Genomic DNA, 16,651 nt, shown 5'->3' with positions numbered 1-16,651 from the left:
CGGTAAGCCTGACATCGGTAGTGGGGAAATGCTAGAGTCTATTATAAAAGATGTGATAGCAGAGCACTTGGAAAGCAGTGACAGGATCGGACAAAGTCAACATGGATTTACAAAAGGTAAATCATGCTTGACTAATCTACTGGAATTTTTTGAGGATGTAACTGGTAAAATAGATGAGGGAGAACCAGTGAATGTGGTGTATTTGGACTTTCAGAAGGCTTTCGATAAGGTCCCACATAAGAGATTAGCATGCAAAATTAAGGCACATGGGATTGGGGGCAAGGTATTGACTTGGATAGAGAACTGGTTGGCGGACAGAAAGCAAAGAGTTGGAATAAACGGGTCGTTTTCCGAGTGGCAGGCAGTGACTAGTGGGGTACCGCAAGGATCGGTCCTAGGACCCCAGCTGTTCACAATATATATTAATGGTCTGGATGAGGGAATTGGATGTAATATCTCCGAATTTGCAGATGACACAAAGCTGGGTGGGAGGGCAAGCTGTGAGGAGGATGTCGTGAAACTCCAGTACGATTTGGACAGGTTGGGTGATTGGGCAGAAAAATGGCAAATGCACTATAATGTGGATAAATGTGAGGTTATCCACTTTGGTGGCAAAAACAGGAAGGCAGATTATTATTTGAATGGCAATAGATTGGAAGAAGGGGAAGTGCAAAGAGACCTGGGTGTTCTTGTGCACCAGTCGCTGAAGGTAAGCATGCAGGTGCAGCAGGCGGTTAAGAAGGCAAATGGTCTGTTGGCCTTCGTAGCAAGAGGGTTCAAGTACAGGAACAAGGATGTCTTGCTACAGTTGTACAGGGCCTTGGTGAGACCGCACCTTGAGTATTGTGTGCAGTTCTGGTCGCCTTACCTGAGGAAGGACGTTCTTGCCATGGAAGGAGTGCAGCGAAGATTCACCAGGCTGATACCTGGGATGGCAGGAATGACGTATGAGGAAAGATTGTGTCAATTGGGCTTATACTCACTGGAGTTTAGAAGATTGAAAGGGGATCTCATCGAAACCTATAAAATTCTGTGTCAGGCCTGGAGACTAGATGCAGGAAGGATGTTTCTGATGGCCGGGGAGTCCAGAACCAGGGGTCATAGTTTAAGGATAAGGGGTAAGCCATTTAGGACTGAAATGAGGAGGAATTTCTTCACCCAGAGAGTGGTGAACCTGTGGAATTCTCTGCCACAGAGGGCGGTGGAGGCCAGTTCATTAAATATATTCAAGAAAGAGTTGGATATATTTCTTAAGGCTAAAGGGATCAAGGGATATGGGGAGAAGGCAGGGACAGGGTACTGAACTTGGATGATCGGCCATGATCTCATTGAATGGCGGAGCAGGCTCGAAGGGCCGAATGGCCTACTCCTGCTCCTATCTTCTATGTTTCTATCTTCACATTGATACCAACAAGTTGGGTAGAAAGAGGGATGAGGTCCTGTAACAAGAATTTAGGGAGCTAGGTAGCAGATTAAAAAGTAGGACCTCAAAGGTTGTAATCTTTGGATTACTCCCAGTGCCACGTGCTAGTGAGTATAGAATAGGAGGATAGAGCAGATGAATGTGTGGCTGCAGAGTTGGTGCAGGAGGGAGGGCTTTAGTTTCCTGGATCACTGGGTCTGCTTCTGGGGAAGGTGGGACCTGTACAAGTCGGACGGGTTGCACCTGAACCGGAACGGGACCAACATCCTTGTGGGGAGGTTTGCTAGTACTGTTAGGGGGGGGGGGGGGGGGGGTTTAAACTAACTTGGCAGGGGGATGGGCTATGGAGTGGAGCTAAAGTAGGGGGTGATGCACAGCCAAATATAGAGGAAAAAACAAGTCAGCCTGGAAGGCAGAGCAAATATGTAATGGCACAAAGGAGTATGGCAAGGCTGGAAGGCATTTATTTTAATGCAAGGAGTCTTGTGAGTATGGCAGATGAATTGAAGGTGTTGATGAACACATGGGAGTATGATATTGTTGCTATCACAGAGACATGGTTAAGGGAGGGGCAGGACTGGCAGCTCAATATTCCAGGGTATAGAATCTTCAGGCAAGACAGAGGGGGGTGTGTTGCAATATTAATCAAGGAGTCAATTACTGCTGTAAGGAGGGATGATATCTTAGCAGGTTCCTCTAATGAGGACATATGGGTAGAATTTAAAAACAAAAAGGGGGCAAGCACTTTGCTGGGAGTGTACTACATGCCCCCAAACAGTCAGGGGGAGATAGAGGAACATATATGTAGGTAAATCTCAGAGTAGTGTAAATAGGGTAATAATAGAAGGGGAATTCAACTTCCCCAATATTAACTGGGATAGTCAGAGTGGCTTAGAGGGTGCGGAATTCTTAAACTGCATCCAGGAGAGCTTTTTGAGCCAGCATGTAGAAAGTCCTACAAGAGAGGGGGCGGTACTGGACCTAATTCTAGGGAATATAGCCAGGCAAGTGGTAGATGCGTCAGTAGGAGAGCATTTTGGTGACAATGACCATAATTCAGTGAGATTTAAGGTAGTCATGGAAGAGGACAAAGATGGACCGGAAATAAAGGTTCTAAATTGGGGGGAAGGCCGATTTTAGTATGAGAAGGCAGGATCTGGCCAAAATGGACTGTGATCAGCTACTTGTAGGAAAATCCACATCAGAGCAATGGGGGTCTTTCAGAAAGGAAATAGAGTACAACGCCAACATGTTCCCGTAAAGGTCAAGGGTGGGACCAACAAGCCCAGGGAACCCTGGATGTCAAGGGATATACAGTACAAGAATGGATTAGGAAAAAAAGGGAGGCTTTTGGCAGATACAAAGGACTAAAAACAGTGGAAGCATAGAAAGTAGGAGTATAGAAAGTGCAGGGGGGTACTTAAAAAAGAAATTAGCAGAGCGAAGAGGGGGCATGAAAAAAGACTGGTAGGCAAAATAAAGGAAAATCCCAAGGTGTTTTATAAGTATACTAGCTGGGGGGGCCCCGGCGTTGCCAGGGCTGTTTTGGGCCGGGCGGTTTAAATCGAGTCCCAGGCTTTGGGGCCTGTCTCTGTGTCCCTCTGTGAATCTGCTGCCGGGCAACATTTCTACCTTTTAATAGCTTCAAAGATGAAAGTGAAAGTACTTATAAAACGTTTTTGGTAAATGTGATGTTATTTTTTTAAAAGAGATACTAACTTTTTCGAAGCTGGATTAGCAGATTTTGAGCTGGAAGTAGTGAAGCAATGGCTGCCCAATGCCTGAGTTGAAAAGCATTAGTCCCACCCACAGACGCAGCGATTGGCCAACCATCAGGCGACTGAACTGTAGGATTAGTCAATCGTGACGGCACAGGATTGGTCGACCTTGACATCAGTCAATCAATGCTATTAGCAGATAAGAGTTTAATTTTGAAGGTTTTTTGCATAACGCGCGAACAATTTTAGTCCGACCGAAAAGTAAATACGCTTATGACGGTTCTGGAATCGTCAGCTTTCTTTCGACGTAACGCACGTGTAGGTACGCTCTATAACTTTCGAGTTTATTCAAGACAGACGGAATGACAGACAGAAGTATCCTTTTATATATATAGATAGATTACGGGCAAGAGGATAACCAGGGAAAGAGTAGGGCCCATTAGGAACCAAAGTGGCAGTGTGTGTGTAGAGCCGGAAGATGTAGGTGAGGTTTTAAATGAATATTTTGCATCTGCGTTCACTATGGCGAAGGACGATGTAGGCATAGAAATCAAGCAGGGGGATTGTGATATACTTGAACAAATTAGTATCGAGAGGGAGGGGGTACTAGTGGTTTTTGCGGGCGTAAAAGTGGATAAATCCCCAGGCCCTGACAGGGTGTATCCCAGGCTGCTGTGTGAGGCAAGGGAGGAGATTGCAGGGGCTCTGACACAAATTTTCAGATCCTCTCTGGTCACAGGGGAGGTGCCAGAGGTCTGCAGGACAGCTAACATAGTACCATTATTCAAGAAGGGTAGTAGGGATAAACCAGGGAATTACAGTTCAGTGAGCCTAACATCAGTGGTAGGGAAATTATTGGAAAAAATTCTGAGGGACAGAATTAGTCTGCACTTGGAGAGGCAGGGATTAATCAGCATGGCTTTATCACGGGGAGATCATGTCTGACCAATTTGATTGCATTTTTAGAGGGGTTGACTAGGTGTGTGGATGAGGGTAGTGCAGTTGATGTAGTCTACATGGACTTCAGTAAGGATTTTGACAAAGTCCCACATGGGAGACTGGTCAAGAAGGTAAGAGCCCATGGGATCCAGGGCAATTTAGCACATTGGATCCAAAATTGGCTTAGTGGCAGAAGGCAGATGGTGATGGTCGAAGGTGGTTTGTGTGACTGGAAGCCTGTGTCCAATGGTGTACCGCAGGGATCGGTGCTGGGTCCTTTGCTGTTTGTAGTGTACATTAATGATTTAGATATGAATGTAGGAGGTTTGATCAGTAAGTTCGCAGATGACACGAAAATTGGTGGAATGGTAAATAGCGAGGAGGGAAGCCTCAGGCTACAGGACGATATAGACGGGATAGTTAGATGGGCAGAACAGTGGCAAATGGAATTTAACCCTGAAAAGAGTGAGGTGATGCATTTTGGGAGGACAAACAAGGCAAGGGAATACAATGAATGGTAGGATCCTAGGAAGGACAGAGGATCAAAGGGACCTTGGTGTGCATGTACATAGATCCCTGAAGGCAGCAGGACAGGTAGATAAGGTGGTTAAAAAGGCATATGGGATACTTATATTCTATACCTCGGCTAATGAAGGCAAGAGCAGGGAGGTTATGATGGAGCTGTACAAAACGCTAGTTAGGCCATAGCTGGAATACTGTGTGCAGTTCTGGTCAGCACACTATAGGAGGGATGTGATTGCATTAGAGAGGGTGCAGAGGAGATTCACCAGGATGTTACCTGGGCTGGAGCGCTTCAGCTATGAAGAGAGACTGGACAGACTGGGGTTGTTTTCCTTGGAGCAGAGAAGGCTGAGGAGGGAACTGATTGAGGTGTACAAAATTATGAGGGGCATAGATAGGGTAGATAGAAAGGAACTTTTCCCCTTAGTAGAGGAGTTAATAACCCAGGGGGGCATAGTTTCAAGGTAAGGGTCAGGAGGTTTAGAGGGGATTTGAGGAAAAACTTTTTCACCCAGAGGGTGGTTGGAATCTGGAACTCACTGCCTGAAAAGGTGGTAGAGGCAGGAACCCTCACAACATTCAAGAAGCATTCAGATGAGCACTTGAAATGCCATAGCATACAAGGCTATGGACCAAGTGCTGGAAAATGGGAGTAGAATAGACAGGGCTTGATGTCCAGCGCAGGCACGATGGGCCGAAGGGCCTCTTTCTGTGCTGTCTAACTCTGACTCTTGTTTAGTTTCTATGGATGTCAGCAAGCTTGGCAAAAAATGCTACTAACAACATGTCTGCATCTAATTCAGCAGCTACAATATTGCATCGTTCACAGGACCTGACACAGTTAATATTTTACAGCCTTGAAATTTCACCATGGAATACTGGCATGCAAGCACTTAACACAGTTATATGAAATAGTTTCTTGTGCTATAGCAATGGGGGCATTAACACAAAAAACAGGCAATTTTAAATTGATGTGCTATTGCCTTTCCATCACTAAGGCCACCCATTTCCACCTTCATAATATTGCCCATCTCCATTCTTACCTTAACTTATCTGCTGCCGAAACCCTCATCTCCTTTATCACCTCTAGACTTGACTATTCCAACGCACTCCTGGCCGGCCTCCCTCACTCAACCCTCCATAAACTTCAGGTCATCCAAAACTCTGCCGCCCGTGTGCTCATTCGCACCAAGTCCCGCTCACCCATCTCCCCTGTACTCGCTGACCTACACTGGCTCCCAGTTAAGCAACGCCTCGATTTTAAAATTCTCATCCTGGTTTTCAAATCCCACATAAAGCAACCAGCTCCTCATTTTTTCATGCTGTTTCTCTCAACTGAACCCAGCTTTCTCATCCTTGTTTTTTTGGCTTCAGCTGGAGGGAAGGATATTGGGTCTCTGGATGCCCTAGAGTCGCTCTCTGCTATTCTGTGGTTTTGCAAAGTGAGCGGCACTTCCAGGTTTTCAGCTCTACAGTCCTAGCCACCCAACCCTGATCCACGTTAACTGGGTGGATCAAACAGCAGCCACTGTTGGATTTTGTCCCATGGTCTCCAATTATAAAGTGAGCCTTCTAATTCGGGGTTAAGAAGCAGGAAATAGATTCTGAAAGCTGACAGTTCAGAGAATTTGGGGAAAAGAGTGTTTTATTACCTTGCCAGGCCTGAAAAAGACTTTGGTAAGACCAAACTTGTAATCATTCTCATTGAGACCCAGGGCTTTGAACAGAGCCTGGAAAAAAAAAGGGAAATGAATTAGAAGACTTGTAACTTGTTAAACAATGTTTAAGTTGCCAAACAACAAAAGCTCCTTGGTGTCTCCTAATTTGTTATTTCCTGATGTGTGTCCTCTACCCTTTTAAATTTGATGGTGTCCTCTCCCTTTCAACTTGGTTTCTCAAATAAAAAATAGAATGCCATTATATAAAAGCCTAGTCTGTGTGAAATATATTTACACCAATGTCTAATTTAATCATCACTGACTTTTATATAGAGCATTTCATGCCCTCAGAAAATTCCAAAGCACTTTTTCTTTTATTCATTCCTGGGATGTGGGCGCCGCTTGCAAGGCCAGCATTTATTGCCCATCCCTAATTGCCTTCTTGAACCACTGCAGCCTTTGTGGTGAAGATAGCTCCCTCCCAAACAGCACTGGGAGTATTATTGTTTCTCGTAGCGTTTTTAAAAAAAAAAAACAACTGAGTGGCTTGCCAGGCCAATTCAGGGGGCAGTTAAGAGCCAACTACATTGCTGTGGGTCTGGAGTCACATATAGGCCAGACCGGGTAAGGAATGCAGATGGGTTTTTACGACAATCCGATAGTTTCCTGGTCACCATTACTGAAACTAGCTTTTTATTCCAGATTTATTCAATGAACTGAATTTAAATTCCCCAGCTGCCGTGGTGGGATTGAACTCTCGTCCCTGGATCATTAGCCCAGGCCTCTGGGTTTACTAGTCGAGTAACATAACCACTATGCTACCATTCCCATACACAGATAATGAATAATGAGTTGCTTTTGAAGCGTAGTCACTGTTGCTATGTAGGCAACTGCAGCAGCCAATGTGCGCGCAGCAAGCTCCCACAAACATGAATGAGATAAACGACCAATTCGTTTGTTTTTGTTTTTAAGCGATGTTGGTCGACGGATAAATATTGGCCAGGATACTGGGAGAACTCCCCTGCTCCTCTTCAAATAGTGCCATGGGATTGTTTGCAACGACCTAAACAGACAAATGGAGCCTCAGCTTAACGTCTCTTCCAAAGGATGGCACCTCCAACAGCGCAGCATGGAGGTACTTAAGTATCACGCTACATTATGTGCTCAAGTCCCTGGAGAGGGGCTTGAAGCCACAACCTTCTGTCTCAGCGTTGCTTGCTGATGTGAAAACTGCTAAGACCTAGAGATTCGGGCTACTGTTATGTATACTGGAGAGGATGGAGAGGATAAGTTATTATTATACCTCGCCAAAGTCCCCCCCCCTCCCCGATACCTCATCAAAGTGCCCATGTGTGGGCCTAGACAATGATCATCAAAAGCATAGGGAATGGAGTCAAGCCCAAATGGAAACAGAAAGTGCTGGAAATACTCGGCAGGTCAGGCAGCATCTGTGGAGTGAGAAACAGAGTTAACGTTTCAGGTCGATGACCTTGCATCAGAATGGCGTCAATTGAAGTCAAGCCCAATCCTGCCCCATCAAACATTCACACAGGTGAATGTTCCAATGGTCAGTGATCAGGGTCAGGGACTCTGGTCGATTTGTCCCCTCCCTCGTCCAAGAAAACGAAGGCCACTTGCCGCACTCCCACCGCTTGCCCAACTGAGATCAGCTCATTAAATGTAGATCAGGATCAAACATCTGGCCTTCCTAATCTGTAAGGCTCTGGTCATGCAGAGTGATCTCCTGCCGAGCCATCCGGCAGGACGCTTGTCTATGGAACTTTTAGAGCGAACTTCAAAAGCTTTAGTCTAGTCAGTACCTTGCAGAAGAGCCTCGGGTCCAACCTGCAGAGCTTTGCAGGCATGTACTTCTTGTACATGTTATAAAGTTCGTGGAACGGAGCGCGTGATGGAAATCCACCCTGCATGAGGTCCAGCACAGACACCATACCTACATGAGAAAAGAGTGACCATTGAAAGTAGCACAGTTCACATATGTAACCTTTCAATCAGTATGGGAAACAATATAAATCCACCTTAATGCAATTAAACCGTGCTTATTTTATCTTGTAATTCTGAATGTCATGTAAAGTGAAATCCTGTTGACTTGGAATGAATCCAACAATCGCAGTACATTCCATAAGTGACAAAACTGCGTTATGAAACAGCCATGAAAAAACTGATCATTTTGGACAATTGGAGTGGAGGGTGCATGTACGGATGTAAAGCCCAAGGAGATCACTATGGTAGGGCAGGATGAGGGCATGAATATTGGAATCAATTCACTGGGGCCAAAGTGAAGCTTGTAGAGGATGGGCTGATGGGAGCGACAGGTGAGGACACAGACTGTGGCACTTTGGAAGAGCTGAAGTTTGTCGAGAGGACGGCAGGGAGGCCAGCTGGGAGGGCACTAGAAAAGTTGAGCCTCAAGGTGATAAAAGGAGTGGTCTAGGGTTTTGGTGTCGAAGGCAGGCAGTGCTGTAGAAGAAATGCAGCAGTGCCAGGAGGAAGCTGAACTCTGGAGCAAGCACAATGCTAAGGCTCTGCACCTGCTAGCTTAAGTGGCAGCGGGTGAGATTGGTGGAGTCAAAGGCAGAGGCAAGCAAGTGCCAGCAGGAGCCTAAAATGATGGATTCAGCTTTGCCAACATTAGGTTGAAGGAAATTTTGGCTTATCGATATTAATGTTTGACAGGCAGCTGGAGAGTGTAGTTACAGACATTGGGCTGATGGAGGAGGCAAAGCGGTAAATCCAAGTGTCGTTAGGAGGATACATCTGGAAGCTGGTCTGATGTTTCCGGGTTATGTAACTGAGGGGTTGTGTGTAAATTATGAACAGCAGGCCAAAGGATGGAACCTGGGGTATACCCGGCAAAAGAGAGGTTCTGGTGGTTAGGAGGCAGGACGGGAGAGGATCGAGGGAGCATATGGAAGATTTCATGGATAAGAGGAACATAGAGAGCTGAGGAAGCGATGAGGTAGAACTGGCAAAGAACATTGGCCCAGAAATTCGGGTCTCCACGGGCGAGTACGCACGGGGTACTCACCCGTAAGCCCAATGGAAGTGCCGGTTTCCTGCATGCACTGCGCATGAAACCGGCACTTCTGTTCTCCTGAACAAAGGGGTTAAGAGTTCGAACGCGTGCACGGGAGAGGCTGCGTGTGCGCATTGAACTTCGGGGGGTTTTTTTAAACCAGGTTTTCCCGGGAGGGTAAGTCTCCAGAAGTTAGACGTATAGGCCCAGAAATTAGGTTCGGAGGCTTGCCGCGCGTGCAAGCCCCCGATGTGCACTCACCCGGCGCGCCGACATCTGAAGCCTGGGCCTGCTTGGAATTCCTGTCACTGGCCCGGTTCAGATGTCGGCGCGCTGTGCTTAACTGATCCAGCGGCGTAGTTAGTTCGATGTGCCGGCTGGGATCAGGTGAGCACTGTGCAGCCAATCAGGGGAGGGGAAACTTCATTCATGAGTTTGATAATAAGAACCGTCAAACTCATGAAAAGTACGGGCGCCCAAAAGACTAGTTTAACTTTAAATAAAATTTAAAAAAACATCCCAATAATTAAATAAACTATAAATAACTTTAAAAAACTATTTTAAACAATTAATCACATTTTTGAAAAAAATAATTTTTTAAAAATCGGGTCTAAAACTACACTGTAAGGTCCTTAAAAACAATAAAGCTGTGGAAAAAATGTTATAATTTTAAGTAATAGACCACTTACCTTAATGAAGTCCTTACGTCTCCGTTTTACATTCGTAAAAAGGAGGCCCTTACACACGCGCAAACCTGTGGAAGAAAAGGAATTTCAGCGCGCACGCGCAGACACCTGCGCGCACGCGTTCGTCCTCTGAACCCCTTGATTCAGAGGACAGGAAATGCTGGTTTTCCGCGCATGCGCTGTGCATGCTGAAAACCGGCACTTCCATCGGGCCCACGTGTGAGTACCCCGCCCGTACTCACGCGTTGGGCCCGGAATTACTGGGCCATAAAAAGCAGGCGTAAGGCCTGCTTTTTACAAGGTAAGTGGTGAATTAATTAAAATTAAAACATTTTTTCCACAGGTTTATTTTTAAGTACTTTAAAGAAAGGTAAGTTTATTTTTAGCCCCGTTAGAAAATAAAATTATTTTTTTCAAAAATTTAAATTGTTTAAAATAGTTATTTCATGTAATTTATAGTTTATTTAAAAAATGTGATGATTTAAAAAAAATTTATTTGAAGATTTAGTGATGTTGTGGGGCCGTAGTATTTTTAAGTTTTGACAGGTCTTCCTGTCAGACTTATGAATGGAGCATTCCCTGCTCCGATTGCCTCCCCATGGCCCACATCGAACTAACTGCGCCCCGGGATACGCAAGCACTGCGCGCCGGCAGCTGGAGCAGGCCCAGGATTGGAATTCCACGGGGGCCCACAGCTCAACGGCCGGTGTGCTAGGTAAGTGCAGGTCGGGGGCTTGCACCCGCGGGAAGCCCCCGACCCGAATTTCTGGGCCATAATGCGCAAGGGCTTGGTTGGGTGGAGGGCAGGAGGAAGAGGTTAGTACTTAGTGAAATATACTGATGGCACAAAACAAATAGGCTGAAGACATGCTGAGTACACAAAAAATTAAAAACTATACCTCACCTGAACACTGAAGCTGCGACAGAATTTGTGCCCCTTCAAACTGATGACTTGTCATTTTGAGATTGGGTTTGATGCATCGAATAAAGCTGGATCCCTAATGAAAAACATGCAGCGAGTGATGCACATCATTTGTGCTAATTCGCATCAAGCTTCACTCTAGCGAAAGCAATTCTTCTCCAACACTTTATAATTTCCGGTAACAGTTCAGTGATAAAGTTATATTTTAATTTGAGGCCAAAATTGAGGACAGTTCCCATACCAAGGAGCAGCATCACGCCCATTGAGCTGGTGCCATAGCACGTTTGACCATTAACACACCGTGCCACCGAGTGCTAGGGGCACACAATTAGTTTTTATTCTCAACAGGACCATGTGAGAAAGATGTTAAGCCAAAGACGGGTGCTTCCCAACAGGGAGACAAAGAAAAGCAAAGGGAGAGTCACCCTGTGCTGCTCTCAGGAGCCTTCTCCAGGTCACTTCCAGAACAGAAGGGCATGAGGGCAGGTTACCTGGTCATCCTCTTGACCAGGGAGGAGCACATGGGGGCCCACAGTAGAAAAATTAAAGGCACTTTTTATGTATTTTCAACTCTGTCTGCAGATGACATATTAATTTTCTTAGTCTTGGTGATAGAAACATAGAAACTTAGAAGATAGGAGCAGGAGTAGGCCATTCGGCCCCTCGAGCCTGCTCCGCCATTCAATGAGATCATGGCTGATCATCCAAATTCAGTACCCTGTCCCGGCCTTCTCCCCATATCCCGTGATCCCTTTAGCCTTAAGAAATATATCCAACTCCTTCTTGAATATATTTAATGAAATGGCCTCCACCGCCCTCTGTGGCAGAGAATTCCATAGGTTCACCACTCTCTGGGTGAAGAAATTCCTCCTCATCTCAGCCCTAAATGGCTTACCCCTTATCCTTAGATTATGACCACTAGTTCTGGACTCCCCGGCCATCGGGAACATCCTTCCTGCATCTAGTCTGTCCAGGCCTGACAGAATTTTATAGGTTTTGATGAGATCCCCTCTCAATCTTCTAAACTCCAGTGAGTATAAGCCCAATCGACACAATCTCTCCTCATACGTCATTCCTGCCATCCCAGGTATCAGCCTGGTGAATCTTCGCTGCACTCCCTCCATGGCAAGAACATCCTTCCTCAGATAGGGCGACCAAAACTGCACACAATACTCAAGGTGCGGTCTCACCAAGGCCCTGTACAACTGCAGCAAGACATCCTTGTTCCTGTACTCGAACCCTCTCGCTACGAAGGCCAACATACCATTTGCCTTCTTAACCGCCTACTGCACCTGCATGCTTACCTTCAGCGACTGGTGCACAAGAACACCCAGGTCTCTTTGCAGTTCCCCTTCTCCCAATCTATTGCCATTCAAATAATAATCTGCCTTCCTGTTTTTGCCACCAAAGTGGATAACCTCACATTTATCCACATTATAGTGCATTTGCCATGTTTCTGCCCAATCACCCAACCTGTCCAAATCGTACTGGAGTTTCACGACATCCTCCTCACAGCTTACCCTCCCACCCAGCTTTGTGTCGTCTGCAAATTTGGAGATATTACATCCAATTCCCTCGTCCAGATCATTAATATATATCGTGAACGGCTGGGGTCCTCGGACCAATCCCTGCAGTACCCCACTAGTCACTGCCTGCCACTCGGAAAAAGACCCGTTTATTCCAACTCTTTGCTTTCTATCTGCCAACCAGTTCTCTATCCAAGTCAATACCTTGCCCCCAATCCCATGTACCTTAATTTTGCATGCTAATCTCTTATGCGGGACCTTATCGAAAGCCTTCTGAAAGTTCAAGTACACCACATCCAATTCAATTCAATTCAAATGCTTTATTGGCATGAAAGTTTACAGGGAACCATATTGCCAAAGCTTACATAACAAAGTAGTTTTCCAACATTCTGTAGGTGTCAAACAATTTTGACCTTCGTTGGGTACATACAATATTAGTTTAAACAGTATTAATTTAAAGTCGTTGAACATCGTTGGGTACATTCAGTATTAATTTTAAACAGTCCTCAGGTTGTGACATGTTGTTACATATTTGGCACCAAGGTATGGTCTGTCTCCTTCTCCCAGGACTAATCTTAATTTTGACAGGTCATCCAATTCTTTGAAATCTGGGGTTGTTTGGCTGAGCTTGTCAAATAATATGTTTCTTGTTGTGTTGAACTTTTCGCATTTTAGGAGGAAATGCATCTCTGTCTCAACCTCGCCGGCCAGACATTGATCACATATTCTATTCTCTCTAGGCTGCCAGGATTTCTTGTATCTTCCTTTTTCAATTGCCAGTTGGTGGTCGCTTAGTCTGTACCTGGTGAGGGTCCACTGGTTCTCCTTATCTATTTTACCAGTTACATCCTCAAAAAATTCCAGCAGATTAGTCAAGCACGATTTACCTTTTGTAAATCCATGTTGACTTTGTCCGATCCTGTCACGGCTTTCCAAGTGCTCTGCTATTACATCTTTTATAATGGACTCTAGCATTTTCCCCACCACTGATGTCAGGCTTACCGGTCTATAATTCCCCGCTTTTTCTCTACCACCTTTTTTGAATAGTGGGGTAACATTAGCTACCCTCCAATCCATGGGTACTGTTCCAGAGTCTATCGAGTTCTGGAAGATGACCAGCAATGCATCTACTATTTCCAGGGCCACTTCCTTAAGTACCCTAGGATGAAGATTATCAGGCCCTGGGGATTTATCAGCCTTCAATCCAGTCAACTTCCCCAACACCATTTCCTTACAAATATTGATTTCTTTCAGTTCCTCCCTCTCATTAGTCCCTATGTTCCCCGACATCTCTGGGAGGTTATTTGTGTCCTCCTTTGTGAAGACAGAACCAAAATATGTATTTAATTGGTCTGCCATTTCTTTGTTCCCCATTATAAATTCCCCTGATTCTGACTGCAAGGGACCTATGCTTGACTTCACCAATCTTTTTCTCTTCACATATCTATAAAAGCTTTTACAGTCAGTTTTTATGTTCCCTGCCAGCTTACTTTCATAATCTATTTTCCCCCTCTTAATTAATCCCTTGGTCCTCCTTTGCTGAATCCTAAACTGCTCCCAATCCTCAGGTTTGCTGCTTTTTTTCACCACAGGTGTAAGCCGTGGCTCAGCGACAGCACTCTCGTCTCCGAAGTCAGTGGTTTGTGAGTTTAAGTCCCATCCAGAGTCGTGAGCACATAATCCAGTGCAGTGCTGAGGGAGTGCTGCACTGTCAGAGGTGCCGTCTTTCGGATGAGATGCTAAACCGAGGCCCCAGTTGCCCTCTCAGGTGGACGTAAAAGATCCCATGGCACTATTCCCCTGCGGGGAGGTTTGCTAGCACTGCTGGGGGGGGTTTAAACTAACTTGGCAGGGGGATGGGGTACAGAGTGGAGCTATAGCAGGGGGTGATTTACAGCCAAATACAGAGAAAAAAACAAGGCAGAGCAAATATGCGAAGGCAAAAGGGAATATGGCAGGGCTGGAAGGCATTTATTTTAATGCAAGGAGTCTTGCAAATAAGGTGGACGAACTGAAGTTGTTGTTGAATACATGGGAGTACGATATTGTTGCTATCACGGAGACATGGTTGAGGGAGGGTCAGGACTGGCAGCTCAATATTCCGGGGTATAGAATCTTCAGGCGAGACAGAGGGGGGTGTAAAAGGGGAGGGGGTGTTGCAATATTAATTAAGGAGTCAATTACTGCTGTAAGGAGGGATGATATATTAGCGGGTTCCTCTAATGAGGCCATGTGGGTAGAACTTAAAAACAAAATGGGGGCAAGCACTTGCTGGGAGTGTACTATAGGCCCCCAAACAGTCAGGGGGAGATAGAGGAACAGATATGTAGGCAAATCTCAGAAAAGTGCGAAAATAATAGGGTAATAATAGTGGGGGATTTCAACTTCCCCAATATAAATTGGGATAGTCAGAGTGTGAAAGGCTTAGAGGGTGCAGAATTCTTAAAGTGCATCCAGGAGAGCTTTTTGAGCCAACATGTAGAAAGTCCTACAAGAGAGGGGGCGATACTGGACCTAATTCTGGGGAATGTAGCCGGGCAAGTGGTGGAAGTGTCAGTAGGAGAGCATTTTGGCGATAGTGACCATAATTCGGTGAGATTTAAGGTGGTCATGGAAAAAGACAAAGACGGCCCGGAAATAATGGTTCTAAATTGGGGGAAGGCCGATTTTAATATGATAAGGCAGGATCTGGCCAAAGCTATTTATAGGAAAATCCACATCAAGACAGTGGGAGACTTTCAGAAGGGAAATAGAGAGAGTACAACGCCAACATGTTCCTGTAAAGGTCAAGGGTGGGACCAACAAGCAAAGGGAACCTTGGATGACAAGGGATATACAAAAATGCATTAGAAATAAAAGGGGGGCTTTTGGCAGTTACAAAAGACTAAAGAAGCCCTAGAGGAGTATAAAAAGTGCAGGGGCATACTTAAAAAAGAAATTAGGAGGGCGAGGAGGGGCCATGAAATAACACTGGCGAGCAAAATAAAGGAAAATCCTAAGATGTTTTATAAGTATATTAAGGGCAAGAGGATAACCAGGGAAAGGGTAGGGCCCATTAGGGACCAAAGTGGCAATCTGTGTGTAGAGCCAGATGATGTAGGCGGGGTTTTAAATGAATTTTTTGCATCTGTGTTCACTATGGAGAGAGACGATGCAGACATAGAAATCGGGCAAGGGGACTGTGACATACTTGAACATATTAGCATCGAGAGGGAGGAGGTGCTAGCCGTTTTAGCAGGCCAAAAAGTGGATAAATCCCCAGGCCCGGACGAGATGTATCCCAGGCTGCTGTGGGAGGCAAAGGAGGAGATTGCAGGGGCTCTGACACAAATTTTCAGAACCTCTCTGGCCACAGGGGATGTACCAGAGGACTGGAGAACAGCTAATGTAGTACCACTATACAAGAAGGGTAGCAGGGATAAACCAGGGAATTACAGGCCAGTGAGCCTAACATCTGTGGTAGGGAAATTATTGGAAAAAATTCTGAGGGACAAAATTAATCTCCACTTGGAGAGGCAAGGATTAATCGGGGATAGTCAGCATGGCTTTGTCAAGGGTAAATCATGTCTGACAAATCTGATTGAATTTTTCGAGGGGGTGACTAGGGGGGTGGATGAGGGAAATGCTGTGGATGTGGTTTACATGGACTTCAGTAAAGCTTTTGACAAAGTCCCGCATAGGAGACTGGTCAAGAAGGTAAGAGCCCATGGGATCCAGGGTGCCTTGGCGCGTTGGATCCTAAACTGGCTGAGTGGCAGGAGGCAGAGGGTGATGGTCGAAGGATGCTTTTGTGACTGGAAGCCTATGTCCAGTGGGGTACCTCAGGGATCGGTGCTGGGTCCCTTGTTGTTTGTGATCTACATAAATGATTTGGATGAGAATGTAAAAGGTATGATCAGTAAGTTCGCAGATGACACGAAAATTGGTGGGGTGGTAAATTGCGAGGAGGAAAGCCTCAGGCTACAGGACGATATAAACGGGTTGGTCAGATGGGCGGAAAAGTGGCAAATGGAATTTAACCCTGAAAAGTGCGAGGTGATGCATTTTGGACGGACAAATAAGGCAAGGGAATACACAATGAGTGGTAGGACCCTAGGAAGTACAGAGGGTCAGAGGGACCTTGGTGTACATGTACATAGATCTCTGAAGGCAGCGGAACAGGTAGATAAGGTGGTTAAAAAGGCATATGGGATACTTCATTAGCCGAGGCATAGAATATAAGA

General features: G+C 45.6%; 1 protein-coding gene across 5 annotated transcripts in view; it reads right to left on the bottom strand.

Moving 5' to 3' along the window:
- myo6a (myosin VIa) overlaps nt 1–16,651 on the bottom strand; it is a 350,780-nt gene that overhangs the window by 47,024 nt on the left and 287,105 nt on the right. For all 5 annotated transcript variants that reach the window (XR_015077588.1, XM_085982051.1, XM_085982054.1 and 2 more), the window contains 3 exons: nt 10,885–10,978; nt 8,081–8,211; nt 6,255–6,332 (listed from right to left, as the gene is read on the bottom strand). Coding sequence is in view for 4 of the 5 variants with exons in the window: in XM_085982051.1 (XP_085838177.1) it covers nt 6,255–6,332; nt 8,081–8,211; nt 10,885–10,978 (303 nt within the window). In the remaining variant the exon portion in view is untranslated. The remainder of the gene's footprint in view (nt 1–6,254; nt 6,333–8,080; nt 8,212–10,884; nt 10,979–16,651) is intronic.

The sequence above is a fragment of the Somniosus microcephalus genome, chromosome 3, assembly GCF_052327205.1.
Source record: "Somniosus microcephalus isolate GS21.2 chromosome 3, FLI_Smic_1.0, whole genome shotgun sequence".
Classification (NCBI taxonomy): Eukaryota; Metazoa; Chordata; class Chondrichthyes; order Squaliformes; family Somniosidae; genus Somniosus; species Somniosus microcephalus.
The sequence above is the reverse complement of the archived record's forward strand: the minus strand, read 5'-3'. Positions and strand labels throughout refer to the sequence as shown.